The 17,151-nt window shown below is 41.3% G+C and overlaps 1 protein-coding gene across 3 annotated transcripts in view; it reads left to right on the forward strand.

Annotated features, from left to right (window-relative positions):
• The window catches only part of LOC106092958 (Ig-like and fibronectin type-III domain-containing protein 2), a 345,343-nt gene that overhangs the window by 258,199 nt on the left and 69,993 nt on the right, over positions 1-17,151 (forward strand). For 2 of the 3 annotated variants that reach the window (XM_059361374.1, XM_059361377.1), the window contains exon 17: positions 8,274-9,259. The exons of the other annotated variant lie outside the window; for it this stretch is intronic. In XM_059361374.1, coding sequence (XP_059217357.1) covers positions 8,274-8,597 — 324 coding nt within the window. In that variant the 3' untranslated portion in view covers positions 8,598-9,259. Of the gene's footprint in view, positions 1-8,273; positions 9,260-17,151 lie in introns of those variants that run through there. 3 annotated transcript variants of the gene reach the window in all.

A 17,151-nucleotide genomic window follows, 5' to 3' on the forward strand; every position in this document is an offset into this window, starting at 1 on the left:
TTAGGAAGGTTGGGCTTCCTTAGGAAGGTTGGGCTTCCTTAGGAAGGTTGGGCTTCCTTAGGAAGGTTGGGCTTCCTTAGGAAGGTTGGGCTTCCTTAGGAAGGTTGGGCTTCCTTAGGAAGGTTGGGCTTCCTTAGGAAGGTTGGGCTTCCTTAGGAAGTTTGGGCTACCTTAGAAAGTTTGGGCTTCCTTAGGAAGTTTGGGCTTCCTAAGAAAGTTTGGGCTTCCTTGGGGAGTTTGGGCTTCCTTAGAAAGTTTGGTCTTCTTTAAGAAGTTTGGGCTTCCTTAGGAAGGTTGGGCTTCCTTAGGAAGGTTGGGCTTCCTTAGGAAGTTTGGGCTTCCTTAGGAAGGTTGGGCTTCCTTAGGAAGGTTGGGCTTCCTTAGGAAGGTTGGGCTTCCTTAGGAAGGTTGGGCTTCCTTAGGAAGGTTGGGCTTCCTTAGGAAGGTTGGGCTTCCTTCGGAAGGTTGGGCTTCCTTCGGAAGGTTGGGCTTCCTTAGGAAGGTTGGGCTTCCTTAGGAAGGTTGGGCTTCCTTAGGAAGGTTGGGCTTCCTTAGGAAGGTTGGGCTTCCTTGGGAAGGTTGGGCTGCCTTGGGAAGTTTGGGCTACCTTAGAAAGTTTGGGCTACCTTAGAAAGTTTGGGCTTCCTTAGGAAGTTTGGGCTTCCTTAGGAAGGTTGGGCTTCCTTAGGAAGGTTGGGCTTCCTTAGGAAGGTTGGGCTTCCTTAGGAAGGTTGGGCTTCCTTAGGAAGGTTGGGCTTCCTTAGGAAGGTTGGGCTTCCTTCGGAAGGTTGGGCTGCCTTGGGAAGGTTGGGCTTCCTTGGGAAGGTTGGGCTTCTTTAAGAAGGTTGGGCTTCCTTAGGAAGGTTGGGCTTCCTTAGGAAGGTTGGGCTTCCTTAGGAAGGTTGGGCTTCCTTAGGAAGTTTGGGCTACCTTAGAAAGTTTGGGCTTCCTTAGGAAGTTTGGGCTTCCTTAGAAAGTTTGGGCTTCCTTGGGGAGTTTGGGCTTCCTTAGAAAGTTTGGGCTTCCTTGGGGAGTTTGGGCTTCCTTAGAAAGTTTGGTCTTCTTTAAGAAGTTTGGGCTTCCTTAGGAAGGTTGGGCTTCCTTAGGAAGGTTGGGCTTCCTTAGGAAGGTTGGGCTTCCTTAGGAAGGTTGGGCTTCCTTAGGAAGGTTGGGCTTCCTTAGGAAGGTTGGGCTTCCTTAGGAAGGTTGGGCTTCCTTCGGAAGGTTGGGCTTCCTTAGGAAGGTTGGGCTTCCTTAGGAAGGTTGGGCTTCCTTAGGAAGGTTGGGCTTCCTTAGGAAGGTTGGGCTTCCTTAGGAAGGTTGGGCTTCCTTAGGAAGGTTGGGCTTCCTTAGGAAGGTTGGGCTTCCTTAGGAAGGTTGGGCTTCCTTGGGAAGGTTGGGCTGCCTTGGGAAGGTTGGGCTTCCTTGGGAAGGTTGGGCTTCTTTAGGAAGGTTGGGCTTCCTTAGGAAGGTTGGGCTTCCTTAGGAAGGTTGGGCTTCCTTAGGAAGGTTGAGCTTCCTTAGGAAGGTTGGGCTTCCTTAGGAAGGTTGGGCTTCCTTAGGAAGGTTGGGCTTCCTTAGGAAGGTTGGGCTTCCTTAGGAAGGTTGGGCTTCCTTAGGAAGGTTGGGCTTCCTTAGGAAGGTTGGGCTTCCTTAGGAAGGTTGGGCTTCCTTAGGAAGGTTGGGCTTCCTTAGGAAGGTTGGGCTTCCTTAGGAAGGTTGGGCTTCCTTATGAAGGTTGGGCTTCCTTAGGAAGGTTGGGCTTCCTTAGGAAGGTTGGGCTTCCTTAGGAAGGTTGGGCTTCCTTAGGAAGGTTGGGCTTCCTTAGGAAGGTTGGGCTTCCTTAGGAAGGTTGGGCTTCCTTAGGAAGGTTGGGCTTCCGTAGGAAGGTTGGGCTTCCTTAGGAAGGTTGGGCTTCCTTAGGAAGGTTGGGCTTCCTTAGGAAGGTTGGGCTTCCTTAGGAAGGTTGGGCTTCCTTAGGAAGGTTGGGCTTCCTTAGGAAGGTTGGGCTTCCTTCGGAAGGTTGGGCTTCCTTAGGAAGGTTGGGCTTCCTTAGGAAGGTTGGGCTTCCTTAGGAAGATTGGGCTTCCTTAGGAAGGTTGGGCTTCCTTAGGAAGGTTGGGCTTCCTTAGAAAGTTTGGGCTTCCTTAGGAAGGTTGGGCTTCCTTAGGAAGGTTGGGCTTCCTTAGGAAGGTTGGGCTTCCTTAGGAAGGTTGGGCTTCCTTAGAAAGTTTGGGCTTCCTTAGGAAGGTTGGGCTTCCTTAGGCTAGCTTTGATCCATCTGTACAGCTTGATCTCTCAGGTATCTCAGGTATCCGATCGGAAACCTCTTCTTACCCATCCGGGTTACCTATTGTCGCCTCGATTATACCCCGTTGCTATGACCTGCTCCTCTATCCATTCCCCCAACGATTTAAGTCTCACAGTTGCAGTGCCTGTCTCACACTTAATTTGAATATCAATGCGACGGATATCTAGAATAATCTCCAGTGCCCTAGTTGGCGTGGTCCTCATCGCTTCGTCTATGCCAAAACAACATTTTCTCTGAACCTGTTCTATTATCCTTAAGTTGCACCATTTTTTTATCGCAGTCCACCCAAATACTGAGGCGTAAGTAAGTATTGGTCTAATCACGCTCCTATAGATCCAGTGGACTATCCTCGGATTCAGGACCCATTTTGAGCATAGTGCCCAATATCTGTGAGCCTTCTCAGTACGTTCTTGAATTTGACACTTCCAATTCAGTTTCCAAAATCGTTTTATTATGGAAACGTGGTGCGTCAATTTGGCCCACCTTCGTCTTTCTCGTGAACAAGCAGATTTCAGTTTAGTCATGCTTTGAAAATAGTGGCCAGATGGGGCGCCAAATAGTTGACCTCCTTTTGTAGTAACGTCGGAAATATTCCATCAGTTCACCAGGAATTTAAATGGTTTGAAGCTCCTCAAGGCTTCCATTACCATAAATTCCGTTATGATAAGCCTTCGATAAATCTCATTATTCCAAGGTTCCGGTGTTTTCGTGAGTCCCTTCGTATGCGTTTTCATCAAAAGCCTCAACATGTTCTCCGTTGTCTCTGCTTTCACTCCCATGTTCGTCAACTAACGTTGCAGTTTGGACATGGGTTTTTGAGAGAAACTTTTTCATCTAGGCGGCGTCATTAACGCTATCGCAATCTAAGTTATCTTGCCGAAGCCTTCTTCTGTGTAGACTTCTGAGTTTTGTCCAGTTATTTTTCAACTTATATCGGAAGCTTATCGAATTCGGCGCTGGCCGTTCTATTCTAAACCTAATGTAGCGATGGTCTGAGAAGGAATGCTCCGGAGACCCTACAATCCTGTACCTCATTGATCAGATTTTCCGAACATATTGTCACATATAAAACCTCCTCCCTAATCCTATTAACAAAGGTAGCAGTGTTATTAGGCCGTTAGTATTCAAGAATTCTGACAGGGCTTGGCCCCGCTCATGAATGTTGGTACTACCCCACCAAATGTGGTGAGAGAACACATCGTACGCTATTAGTACCAATTTTGCACTGTCTTCCCAATCTTGAGAAAGTCGTTGATGGTTCCATCGTCGGTTCCCTGTTTGTTAGATTGTGTTGAGTCTCTTGTTCCTGCACTGCCTGATGTTTTTGTTTTAGGATCTTTGCTTCTCCTAGTCTTGCCAATATTGAGAGAGTCGGTTATTGTCTTGTCACTGCACTGCGTGATGGCTAAATATGACGGTATTTGCATATCCTAGTCTTCCCAATCTTTTTTAGGATGCCCATGGTCCCGTAGTACGATATGGCTTCAGTCTTAGCCAAACTTGTCACTGAGGCGTGATCAATGCCCACCACAAGGAGACCTCAAGAAGACCTCAGATTTCGCTAGTTTAAGACTTCATCAAGCGAATTTTTGACACCCTCACCTTTAATGAAGACCGTCGCCCTTTTGAGCTGGGTAATGTCCATCTTTCTCACAAGGGCGAGCTTTGCGCCCCAAGGAGTGTGCATACTTCCTACCGAGCTTTTTGACGGTATCAATACATCTGCTATTGTTCTTCCCCGAGTACTTGAAAGCGAGCAGGTCTTTCTTTTCTTCAGCGTCTTGGCAGTGTTATGCTCTTCGGAAGATCTGACTCTCTTTCCAGCTTCCGTAGAAGTGTCAGTTCTATCCCTTCCATCATCCTGCGCTTTCGCTCGATTGCGCTGCCGGCACACACACCTTTGTCTCCTTCGTCGTGCCCGCGATTGCTTTTTCGGTCTTCTTGTGTGCTCAGCCTTTGCTCACTTTTGCTGTTATCCCGCTGCCCTCATCTCTCGATTCGGCGGCGATGACTGTCTCATTGACACTGTCACTGTCTGATTATGAATCGGAAACACCACCTTTACTTAAAGGCTGGGTACGATAGCGCATCCCTCTGTTTTATCCGTCTCTTCCTCATTTGTTAGTCTTCCGACCGGTGTGCGCTTGAAGCTAAATAGGGGGGCGGTTAATATGCTACGATCTGATGGAGTCAATTTTAAGTCTAATCCTGAAAGGCTTAAAAATTTTTCGTAATAGGTAGCCATTCCGAGATAAGGTTATTTTTTTTCGAGGAGCGAAAACAATTCCGCTCCAAGGAGGTTTGGGCTTACCAAGAAACTTTTGGGTTCCTTAGTAAATTGGGGCGTCCCAAGGAAAATGGGGCTTCCCAAGCAAATTTGGACTTCCCAAGGATGTTTGGGCTTTCAAATGATGTCCTGTCCTCCGAGGGTAGTTTAGTGTTTTGAAGAAAGTTCGGAATTTTCAAGGAAGAATGGATACGAATGGAATTTTTTTGCTTGAGATGGACGGTTGAGTTTGCAGAAAACTTCTTTGCTGATGAAGTAAATTTGTTTTCCAAAGGCGGATTGGACTTTCATTGGACGGTGTGTTGGACTTAGTATGGTAGTAAGCTGGATAGCTTAAACATATATAAAGTAGACTCTCAAACTATTTGGCCTTTTTAATAAAATTTCATCTTCCAAACGAAGTTAATTGAGCATCTCTGCAAAGAAAGTTTTACCTTACGAAAGAAATGTAGATCTGCCAAAGCTTAATGCTGAAATTTGAGACATTTAGTTGTGTTAGGTTCTTCGACATCCTTCTTCAATTTGGCCCTGATCGGTCTAGATTTGGATATAGCTGCCAGATAAACTGATCTCTTGATTTAAGATCTTGGGCCCATAAAAGGAGCATCTATTATCCTATTTCGAAGAAATTTAGGACAGTGAGTTGTGTTAGGGCCTTCGACATCCCTCTTCAATTTGGGCCAGACTTGAATAAAGCTGCCGTATAGACCGATCTCTCGGTTCAAGGTTTTGGCCCCACAAAAGGCGCATTTATAATCCGATTTCGTTGAAATTTGACGCAGTGGCTTATTTTAGGCTTTTCGACATCCTTGTCGTATATCGTATTCGGATCAGTCTACATTGGGTTATGGCTACCAAAAAGACCAATATTTTGTTCTACAAAATTGAACAATGACTCGTAGTTTAGATCACTCAATGTCCGCGCCGAATTTGGTCCAAATTGGACCAAATTCGATATAGCTACTATGGGGGCATAAATTATGCATTTTCCACCGGATTATGACGAAAGGTGATTTACATATATACCCAAGGTGGTGGGCGCCTTTTTACTTGTTTTTATACCCTCCACCATAGGATGGGGGGTATACTAATTTCGTCATTATGTTTGTAACTACTCGAAATATTCGTCTGAGACCCCATAAAGTATATATATTCTTGATCGTCGCGACATTTTATGTCGATCTAGCAATGTCCGTCCGTCCGTCCGTCCGTCTGTCTGTCGAAAGCACGCTAACTTCCGAAAGAGTAAAGCTAGCCGCTTGAAATTTTGCACAAATACTTTTTATTAGTGTAGGTTGGTTGGTATTGCAAATGGGCCATATCGGTCCATGTTTTGATATAGCTGCCATATAAACTGATCTTGGGTCTTGACTTCGTGAGCCTCTAGAGGGCGTAATTCTCATCCGATTTGAATGAAATTTTGCACATAGTGTTTTAGTATCCCTTCTAACAACTGTGCCAAGTATGGTTCACATCGGTCCATAACCTGGTATACCTGTCATATAAACCGATCTAGGGTCTTGACTTCTTGAGCCTCTAGAGGGCGCAATTCTCATCCGATTTGGCGGAAATTTTGCACATAGTGTTTTACTATCCCTTCTAACAACTGTGCCAAGTATGGTTCAAATCGGTCCATAACCTGGTATAGCTGTCATATAAACCGATCTTGGGTCTTGACTTCTTGAGCCTCTAGAGGGCGCAATTCTCATCCGATTTGACTGAAATTTTGCACATAATGTTTTAGTATCCCTTCTAACAACTGTGCCAAGTATGGTTAAAATCGGTCCATAACCTGATATAGCTGCCATATAAACCGATCTTGGGTCTTGACTTCTTGAGCCTCTGGAGGTCGCAATTCTTATCCGATTGGAATGAAATTTTGCACGACGTGTTTTGTTATGATATCCAACAACTGTGCCAAGTATGGTTCAAATCAGTCCATGTTTTGATATAGCTGTCATATAAACCGATCTTGGGTCTTGACTTCTTGAGCCTCTAGAGTGCGCAATTCTTACCCGATTGGAATGAAATTTTGCACGACGTGTTTTGTTATGATATCCAACAACTGTGCCAAGTATGATTCAATTCGGTTCATAACCTGATATAGCTGCCATATAAACCGATCTTGGGTCTTGACTTCTTGAGCCTCTAGAGGGCGCAATTCTTACCCGATTGGAATGAAATTTTGCACGACGTGTGTTGTTATGATATCCAACAACTGTGCCAATTATGATTTAATTCGGTTCATAACCTGATATAGCTGTCATATAAACCGATCTTGTGTCTTGACTTCTTGAGCCTCTAGAGTGCGCAATTATTATCCGATTTGCCTGAAATTTTGTACAACGGATCCTCTCATGACCATCAACATACGTGTTTGTTATGGTCTGAATTGGTGTATAGCCCGACACAGCTCCCATATAAATCGATCTCTCTATTTTACTTCTTGAGCCCCCAAAGGGCGCAAATACCTTTTTCGAATTGGCTGACATTTTACACAGGTCTCCAACATATAATTTAATCTTGATATCGCTCTAATAGCAGAGCAAATCTTTTCTTATATCGTTTTTTTTGCCTAAGAAGAGATGTCGGGAAAAGAACTCGGCCCGGCCGAACTTAGCACGCTTTTACTTGTTTTTCTATAACAAAACCATTAATGTGAGACTTGATAAATGTAAGCCATCAGAAAGAGTGCACTCTGCTCCAGTGTGTAGAATAGATTTCTCAAACCCTCTACGCTACTTTAAGCTCGTAATTTTCCCGAAATTTTATTTCACAATCATTATTTTGTCAAGCATGTTGTGGAGGCTGTCGAAGAATTTACACGTGGCATCTTAAAAACTGTTATACAATACCGTCTAAAAGTCTTGCTTGAAGTGTCCTTAGGACAAGAGGCACGTGTACATGATATTATGACAATTTACAGACTCCCATTCGATATTTTCCTGGAAAACAAAATCTAAAGCTACCCACTCAATTCCTTGGTGGATAAGCAAACAAAACAAGATTAATAGACTCGTTCAGTGTACCTTATATGGATGTCCGTCATCTTTTAGTAAGCCAAGACGCTGCTGGTGCTGCACGCGATACCCAGATAGAAGAGATGGAGAGTCTAGACTCCTATAAATTTCAATTAAGTTTTATCTGAAATGGCATTTTCTGATCCACTGTTTGTTTTAGTTTTTTTCTTACTAAAGCCAATTCCGTATCACTTTTGTAGCTGTTTTTAAGTATCTTTCCGTTTCGTTATTTTTCTAGTCTTTGTAAGTTTTTTTTTGTTGTCATCTTTGAATTTGCCTTGTTTTTGATTTTGACATGGCTTTCTGCTTAAAAGGCTGTATATATAGTTAACTAAGAGTTATGTTCTTTCTTTTTCTTCTTCAGAAAGAAATGGAGGTTGTTATGCTTGCTTTTGTGAGTTGTGTTTTTGTCATCATAAATTTATGTGGTCCCAATTTTTTTCACTTATTTTGTTTTTATTTTTTTTTTTGTATTTTCTTTTCCCCTCTATCAATGGTGTGTGTGTGTGTGTGTGTTTAACTTTATGGACTGCTTATTTACCTGTGTGGGGTGAATATACGGGTTGTGTATATGTGTTGTTGGCGGATTTTATGCTCTAATGGAAAATGGGAAAACTCATATTGTGGTTCGCCTAATATACTAACTTACCCTTAGCTGCCAACTGTAACATCAGCCCTGACGCATACCAATGGCAACTTTAGTCGGTCTTCGGGCAACTCTTCACAGGCACCGTCTACCATGACTACCACAACAACCACTACTAATACAACACCTGCCAGCGCTATGTGCCAAAGACCAGCCATGAGTACCAAGGTGGGGACGGCTATCGTCGGCGGCGGCGGTGGTGGTTTTGCTAATAAAACCTCAAAACCCGATGGCTTAGATGCGCACACCCAATGCAATGAAGTGAAACCCTCAATCTATGAAGAGCTGAAACTTGGCCAAGAAGGTGCGGGATTTAAGAAGCTTGTGCCATAGACCCCATGCCCCTGAAAATCCCCAATAAAAGTTAACACCAGCCCATGCTCCCAGTAAGGCTATAAGCACAGCAGAGAGTATTTTGTTATCCTTAACTTCCCATATGTGATCACTATCCCTGCAATCTTTGTATACCCGCCCCTAACAAACCCTTAAAAATATCCTCTTCCAGCACTATCTAATCATATACATACACGTTTATACATATAAAAAAAAAAAAAATTGATATACATATTTTTAAATGCTATTACCAGCAAAACAAAAACTATTTTTTAAGAGTATAGCTATATAAAAAAAAAATGTAATCAAAGGATGTTGTTATAAAATAAAAAAGCAATGTAAGATATAAATAAAAAAAAGGAAACAAAAAATCCTTAAGGGTAAGCTTGATTTGAAATGCTAGATATATAACTTTAAGAGGGCTAGAGTTAGACAAAATCAATGAATGTGGTGTAGATAAGGTTAAGCCAACCATAACAAATAATCCAATGTATATCATAAAAGTTAGTGTCCTAATGTACTGTAGGTATTTGCTAAAAGGTAATGTAAAAAATTTCAAAAAAAAAAAAAATCCACAATCCTAGATTTTATGCAGGCTGTACAATATATGCCACTTTCAAGAAAAATTCCATAAATTACACAAATAAAGAAATAACAAAATATACGGCCCAAGTTGTTAATTTTTGGGCTTGTAAAATAACATAAAAAGTTTAAAAAAAATTAAAATGAAGAAAAATTAAATTTTGTTGATTTTCATTAACTAATTTGTGCGTTTTAATGCTGGTTATTAAAAAAACAAATATTTTTTATATAAACTCTAAAAAAAAAAGATTTTTTTTTAACAAAAATTATTTTGACAAATTTCAAATAACTTTCTTAAAAAATGTTTACCTTTAAAAAAAAAATTATAGTTATTTTTAAAACATTTGAAGATTTGTAAAAATGCCATTGTCTGTGCAGAAACTTAAAAATTTGTTTAAAAAAAAAATCGAAAAGAAAAATTTTAAAAAATAAAATCATATTTTTGCTTGTAAAAAAAAAAACAAAAAGTAAAAACAAGTTAAAGCGAGCTAAGTTCGGCCGGGCTGAATCTTATATACCCTCCACCATGGAGAGCATTTGTCGAGTTCTTTTCCAGAGATCTTTTCTTAGAAAAAATAAGTAAAAGCGTGCTAAGTTCGGCCGGGCCGAATCTTATATACCCACCAGCATGGAGCGCATTTGTCGAGTTCTTTTCCCGGCATCTCTTCTTAGAAAAAACAAGTAAAAGCGTGCTAAGTTCGGCCGGGCCGAATCTTATATACCCACCACCATGGAGCGCATTTGTCGAGTTCTTTTCCCGGCATCTCTTCTTAGACAAAAAATGATATAAGAAAAGATTTGCTCTGCTATTAGAGCGATATAAAGATATGATCCGGTTTAGACCACAATTAAATTATATGTTGGAGACCTGTGTAAAATGTCAGCCAATTCGAATAAGAATTGCGCCCCTTTGGGGGCTCAAAAAGTAAAATAGAGAGATCGATTTATATGGGAGCTGTATCGGGCTATAGACCGATTCAGACCATAATAACCACGTATGTTGATGATCATGAGAGGATCCGTCGTACAAAATTTCACACAAATCGGATAATTATTGCGATCTCTAGAGGCTCAAGAAGTCAAGATCCCAGATCGATTTATATGGCAGCTATATCAGGTTATGAACCGATTTGAACCATACGTAGCACAGTTGTTGGATATCATAACAAAACACGTCGTGCAAAATTTCAGGCAAATCGGATAATAATTGCGATCTCTAGAGGCTCAAGAAGTCAAGATCCCAGATCGGTTTATATGGCAGCTATATCAGGTTATTTACCGATTTCAACCATACTTGGCACAGTTGTTGGATATCATAGCAAAACACGTCGTGTGAAATTTCATTCCAATCGGATAAGAACTGCGCACTCTAGAGGCTCAAGAAGTCAAGACCCAAGATCGGTTTATATGACAGCTATGCCAGGTTATGGACCGATTTGAATCATACTTGGCACAGTTGTTGGATATCACAACAGAACACTTCGTGCAAAATTTCATTCCAATCGGATAAGAATTGCGCCCTCTAGAGGCTCAAGAAGTCAAGACCCAAGATCGGTTTATATGGCAGCTATATCAGGTTATTGACCGATTTGAACCATACTTTTCACAGTTGTTGGATATCATGACAAAACACGTCGTGCAAAATTTCATTCCAATCGGATAAGAATTGCGCACTCTAGAGGCTCAAGAAGTCAAGACCCAAGATCGGTTTATATGGCAGCTATATCAGGTTATCGACCGATTTGAACTATACTTGGCGCAGTTGTTGGATATCATAACAAAACACGTCGTGCAAAATTTCATCCCAATCGGATAAGAACTGCGCACTCTAGAGGCTCAAGAAGTCAAGACCCAAGATCGGTTTATATGACAGCTATGCCAGGTTATGGACCGATTTGAATTATACTTGGCACAGTTGTTGGATATCACAACAGAACACTTCGTGCAAAATCTCATTCCAATCGGATAAGAACTGCGACCTCTAGAGGCTCAAGAAGTCAAGACCAAAGATCGGTTTATATGGCAGCTATATCAAAACATGGACCTATATGGCCCATTAACAATACCAACCGACCTACACTAATAAGAAGTATTTGTGCAAATTTCAAGCGGCTAGCTTTACTCCTTCGGAAGTTAGCGTGCTTTCGACAGACAGACGGACGGACGGACGGACGGACGGACGGACGGACATGGCTAGATCGACATAAAATAACGCGACGATCAAGAATATAAAGGGTGATTTTTTTGAGGTTAGGATTTTCATGCATTAGTATTTGACAGATCACGTGGGATTTCAGACATGGTGTCAAAGAGAAAGATGCTCAGTATGCTTCGACATTTCATCATGAATAGACTTACTAACGAGCAACGCTTGCAAATCATTGAATTTTATTACCAAAATCAGTGTTCGGTTCGAAATGTGTTCAAATTTCGACAAATTTTGTTCAGCGATGAGGCTCATTTCTGGTTGAATGGCTACGTAAATAAGCAAAATTGCCGCATTTGGAGTGAAGAGCAACCAGAAGCCGTTCAAGAACTGCCCATGCATCCCGAAAAATGCACTGTTTGGTGTGGTTTGTACGCTGGTGGAATCATTGGACCGTATTTTTTCAAAGATGCTGTTGGACGCAACGTTACGGTGAATGAACACATTTCGAACCGAACACTGATTTTGGTAATAAAATTCAATGATTTGCAAGCGTTGCTCGTTAGTAAGTCTATTCATGATGAAATGTCAAAGCATACTGAGCATCTTTCTCTTTGACACCATGTCTGAAATCCCACGTGATCTGTCAAATACTAATGCATGAAAATCCTAACCTCAAAAAAATCACCCTTTATATACTTTATGGGATCTCATACAAATATTTCGAGTAGTTACAAACAGAATGACGAAATTTGTATACCCCCCATCCTATGGTGGAGGGTATAAAAAATTAAATAGAATTTTAACATTTGTCTAACTTTTAATTTCCTACATATGTTTATAGCCACCATTGTAGGATAGAGGGTATATTCATTTTGTCATTCCGATTGCAACACATCGAAATATCAATTTCCAACCCTACAAGGTATATATATTTCGGATCGTTGTAAAATTCTAAGACGATCTAACCATGTCCGTGTGTCTATCCGTCTGTTGTCACTCAACAGGCTTCAAAAATTGAGATATTGCGCTGAAATTTGGCACAGATACGACTTTTTGATGAACGCTGGTTAAGTTCTTGAACGGGCCAAATCGGACCATATTTGGATATAGCTGCTATAGAGACCGATTTTCCGATAAAAAGTTCTAATGCCTATAAAACTTCATTTTTCATCAGATTTTGTGAAAATTTTCAAACAGTAAGTATTTCCAGGCCTCCCGTCATCTGACCCAAATATGGTTTAGATCGGACTATATTTGGATATATATCTACCATATAGACCGATCTGCCGATAAAGGGTCTAATGCCCATAAATGCTTTATTTATTGCCCAATTTCGCTGAAATTTGATACAGTGAGTAGTTTCAGGCCTCTTAACTTCGAACCTAAATATGGTTCAGATCGGACTATATTTAGATATAGCTGTCATATAGGCCGATCTGCCGATATAGGGACTGAAGCCCATAACAGCATTATTTTTTAACCGATTTCGCTGAAATTTAAAACCGTAAGGAGTTTTAGGCCTCTAGACATCTGACCCAAATATGGTTTATATCGGACTATATTCTGATATAGCTGCCATATAGACCGATCTCCCGATAAAGGGCCTAAAGCCCATAAAAGCATTATTTTTTAACCGATTTCGCTGAAATTTAAAACAGCAAGGAGTTTTAGGCCTCTAGACATCTGACCCAAATATGGTTTAGATCGGACTATATTCAGATATAGCTGCCATATAGACCGATCTCCCGATAAAGGGCCTAAAGCCCATACTAGAATTAGTTTTCATCCAATTTCAATGAAATTTGAAAAAGTGAGTAGTTTTAGGCCACCCGCCATCCGACCTAAATATGTGTAACAAGTAAAAAGGCGTTAAGTTCGGCCGGGCCGAACTTCGCATACCCACCACCTCGGGTATATAAGTAAACCACCTTTCATCAAAATTCGGTGAAAATTTCATACCTTATACTCATATACCTCATACCGATCTGAACTATATACGACATGGATTTCGAACATAAGTCACTGTGTCAAATTTCAGTGAAATCGGATTATAAATGCGCCTTTTATGGGGCCCAGATTTTAAATCTAGATATCGGTCTACATGGCAGCTATACCCAAATCTGGACCGATTTAGGCCAAGTTGCATAAACATGTCGAAGAGCCTAACACAAAGCACTGTCCCAAATTTCGGCGAAATCGGACAATGAATGCCTCTTTTATGGGCCCTAAACCTTAAATCGAGAGATCGGTCTATATGGCAGCTATATTCAAATCTAGACCGATCTGGGCAAAATTTAAGAAGGACGTCGAAGAGCCTAACCGAACCAACTGTCTCAAATTTCTGCGACATCGGACAATAAATGCGTCTTTTATGGCCCCAAAACCTAAAACCTAGATATCGGTCTATATGGCAGCTATATCCAAATCTGGACCGATCTGTACGATATTGCAGAAATATGTCAAGGGGTTTAACTTAACTCACTGTTCCAAATTTCGGCGACATCGGACAATGAATGAGCATTTTATGGGCCCAAAACCATAAATCAAGAAATCGGTCTATATGGCAGCTATATCCAAATCTGAACCGATCTGGACCAAATTGACGAAGGGTGTCGAATGGCCTAAGACAACTCACTGTCCCGAATTTCAGCAAAATCGGATAATGAATGTGGCTTTTGTGGGCCTTACATCATAAATCGGAGGATCGATCTATATGGCAGCTATATCCAAATCTGGACCGATCTGAGCCAAATTAACGAAGGATATCGATGGGCCTTGCACAATTCACTGTCCCGAATTTCATCAAAATCGGATAATAAATGTGGCTTTTGTGGGCCTAAGACCCTAAACCGGAGGATCGGTCTATATGGCAGCTATATCCAAATCTGAACCGATCTAGGCGAATTTAACGAAGGTTGTCGAAGGGCCTAACACAACTCACTGCCCGAAATTTCAGCGAAATCGGATTAAAAAATGTGGCTTTTATGGGCGTAAGACCCTAAATCGGCGGATCGGTCTATATGGTGGCTATATCAAGATATAGTCCGATATAGCCCATCTTCGAACTTAACCTGCTTATGGACAAAAAAAGAATCTGTGCAAAATTTCAGCTCAATATCTCTATTTTGAAAGACTGTAGCGTGATTTCAACAGACAGACGGACAGACGGGCGGACATGTCTAGATCGTCTTAGATTTTTACGCTGATCAAGAATATATATACTTTATAGGGTCGGAAATGGATATTTCGATGTGTTGCAAACGGAATGACAAAATGAATATACTCCCATCCTTCGGTGGTGGGTATAAAAATAGGGCTATATTTTGATGTAGCTGTCATTTAGACCGATCTGCCGATAAAGGGACTGAAGCCCATAAAAGCAATATTTTTTAACCGGTTTCGCTGCAATTTGAAACTGATTAGTTTTAGGCCTCCTACCAGCAAAAATTAAAGCTACAACGAACCGAACAAAGATAATCGAGAGACCGGTTTATATGGTAGCTATACCAGGTAATAGACCTTTTTGGACCTTACTTGGTACAGTTATTGAAAGTCATAACGGAACACCACATGAAAGTCATAACAGAACAGAACAGAAAGTCATGTGCAAAATATCAGCTAAATCGGACAAATATTGCTGTTTGTAAGGGTTCAAGACTTCAAATCAGGAGATCGGTTTATATGGGTGCTATATCAGGTTATAGACCGACTTGCACCGTACACTTCATGCTGAATTTTAGCCAAATCGGATAAGAATTGAGCCCTCTAATGGTCTAAGAAGTCAAGATCCAAGATCGATTGTATTGATATAGGTCGTCATGTATTGCAAATTGGCTATATCGGTTCAGATTTAAACATAGCTCCCATATAAACCGATCATGGGTCTTGATTTCTTGAGCCTCTAGAGGGCGCAATTAACATCCGATTTGACTGAAATTTTGCACGTGATGTTTTGGTACCACTTCCAACAACTATGCTATGTATGGTTCAAATCGGTTCATAACCTGGTATAGCTGCCATACAAACAGATCTGGGATCTTGAATTCTTGAGCCTCTAGAGGGCGCAATTCTCATCAGATTTGGGAAAAATTTTGTACAACGGCTTCTCCCATGACCTGCAACATACGTGTCCAATATGGTTTGAATCGATCTATAGCTTGATACAGCTCCCTCATAAACTGATCTACCGATTTGGCTTTTTGAGCCCCTACAAGGGAGCAATTCTTATCCGAATGGACTGAAATATTACGTAATGACTCCTACAATGTTCATCATTCAATTCATTTATGGTCCGAATTGGACTATAACTTCATATAGCTCCAATAGCATAACAGTTCTTATTCATTTTGTTTGCCTAAAAGAGATACCTCGCAGGAAATTGACAAATGCTATCCATGGTGGAGGGTATATAAGATTCGGCCCGGCCGGACTTAGCTCGCTCTTACTTGTTTGGGTCTAAAACCTTAAATCGGGAGATCGGTATATATGGCAGCTATAATCAAATCTGGACTGATCTGGGACATGTTGAACAGGGATGTCGGGGAGCCTAAAACAACCCACTATCCCAAATTTCATTGAAATCGGACTTTAAATACCCATGTTATGGGCTCAAGGCCATAAATTGAGAGATGGGTATATAAGACAGTTATGTCGAAATAAACACCGATCTTGACAATACTCGGTACGAATGTGGAGGGTCCTAACGCGACTCATTGTGCCTAATTTCAGTATAATCAGTTTATAAATTTATTTTTTTTTTTTTTGGTCTAAAACCTTAAGTCGGAGATCAGTGTATATGGCAACTATATATCCAAATCTGAACCGCTCTGGGCCGTATTAAATAGGGATTTTGAGGAGCCTAACATATCTCGCTATACTAAGTTTATGCGAAATCGGACAAAAATGCGCCTTTTATGTACCCAAAACCCTAAATTGGGAGATCGGTCTATATGACAGCTATATATACATCTGGACCGATCTGAGCCAAATTGAGAAAGGATGTCGAAGCGCCTAACGCTACTCACTGTCCCAAATTTCGGCGCAATCGGATTATAAATGCGGCTTTAATGGGCTTAAGACCTTAAATCGGAGGATCGGTCTATATGACAGCTATATCTACATCTGAACTGATCTGATCCAAATTGAGAAAGGATGTCGAAGAACCTAACACATCTTACTGTCCCAAATTTCGGCGCAATCGGATAATAAATGCGGCTTTTATGGGCCTAAGACCTTAAATCAAAGGATCGGTCTATATGACAGCTATATCTACATCTGAACTGATCTGATCCAAATTGAGGAAGGATGTCGAAGAACCTAACGCAACTCACTGTCCCAAATTTCAGCAAAATCGGATAATAAATGTGGCTTTTATGGGTCTAAGATCCTATATCGGAGGATCGGTCTATATGGCAGCTATATCCAAATTTGGACGGATCTGAGCCAATTTGACGAACGATGTCGAAGGGCCTTACGCTACTCACTGTCCCAAATTTCAGCAAAATCGGATAATGAATGAGGCTATTATGGGACTAAGACCCTAAATCGGCGGATCGGTCTATATGGCAGCTATATCCAAATTTGGACGGATCTGAGCCAATTTGACGAAGGATGTCGAAGGGCCTAACGCAACTCACTGTCCCAAATTTCAGCAAAATCGGATAATAAATGAGGCTATTATGGGCCTAAGACCCTTAATCGGCGGATCGGTCTATATGACAGCTATATCTACATCTTCGCTGATCTGGTCCAAATTGAGAAAGGATGTCGAAAAACCCAACACAACTTACTGTCCCAAATTTCGGCGCAATCGGATTATAAATG

This window comes from Stomoxys calcitrans, chromosome 1 (assembly GCF_963082655.1).
Source record: "Stomoxys calcitrans chromosome 1, idStoCalc2.1, whole genome shotgun sequence".
In the NCBI taxonomy this organism is placed as follows: Eukaryota; Metazoa; Arthropoda; class Insecta; order Diptera; family Muscidae; genus Stomoxys; species Stomoxys calcitrans.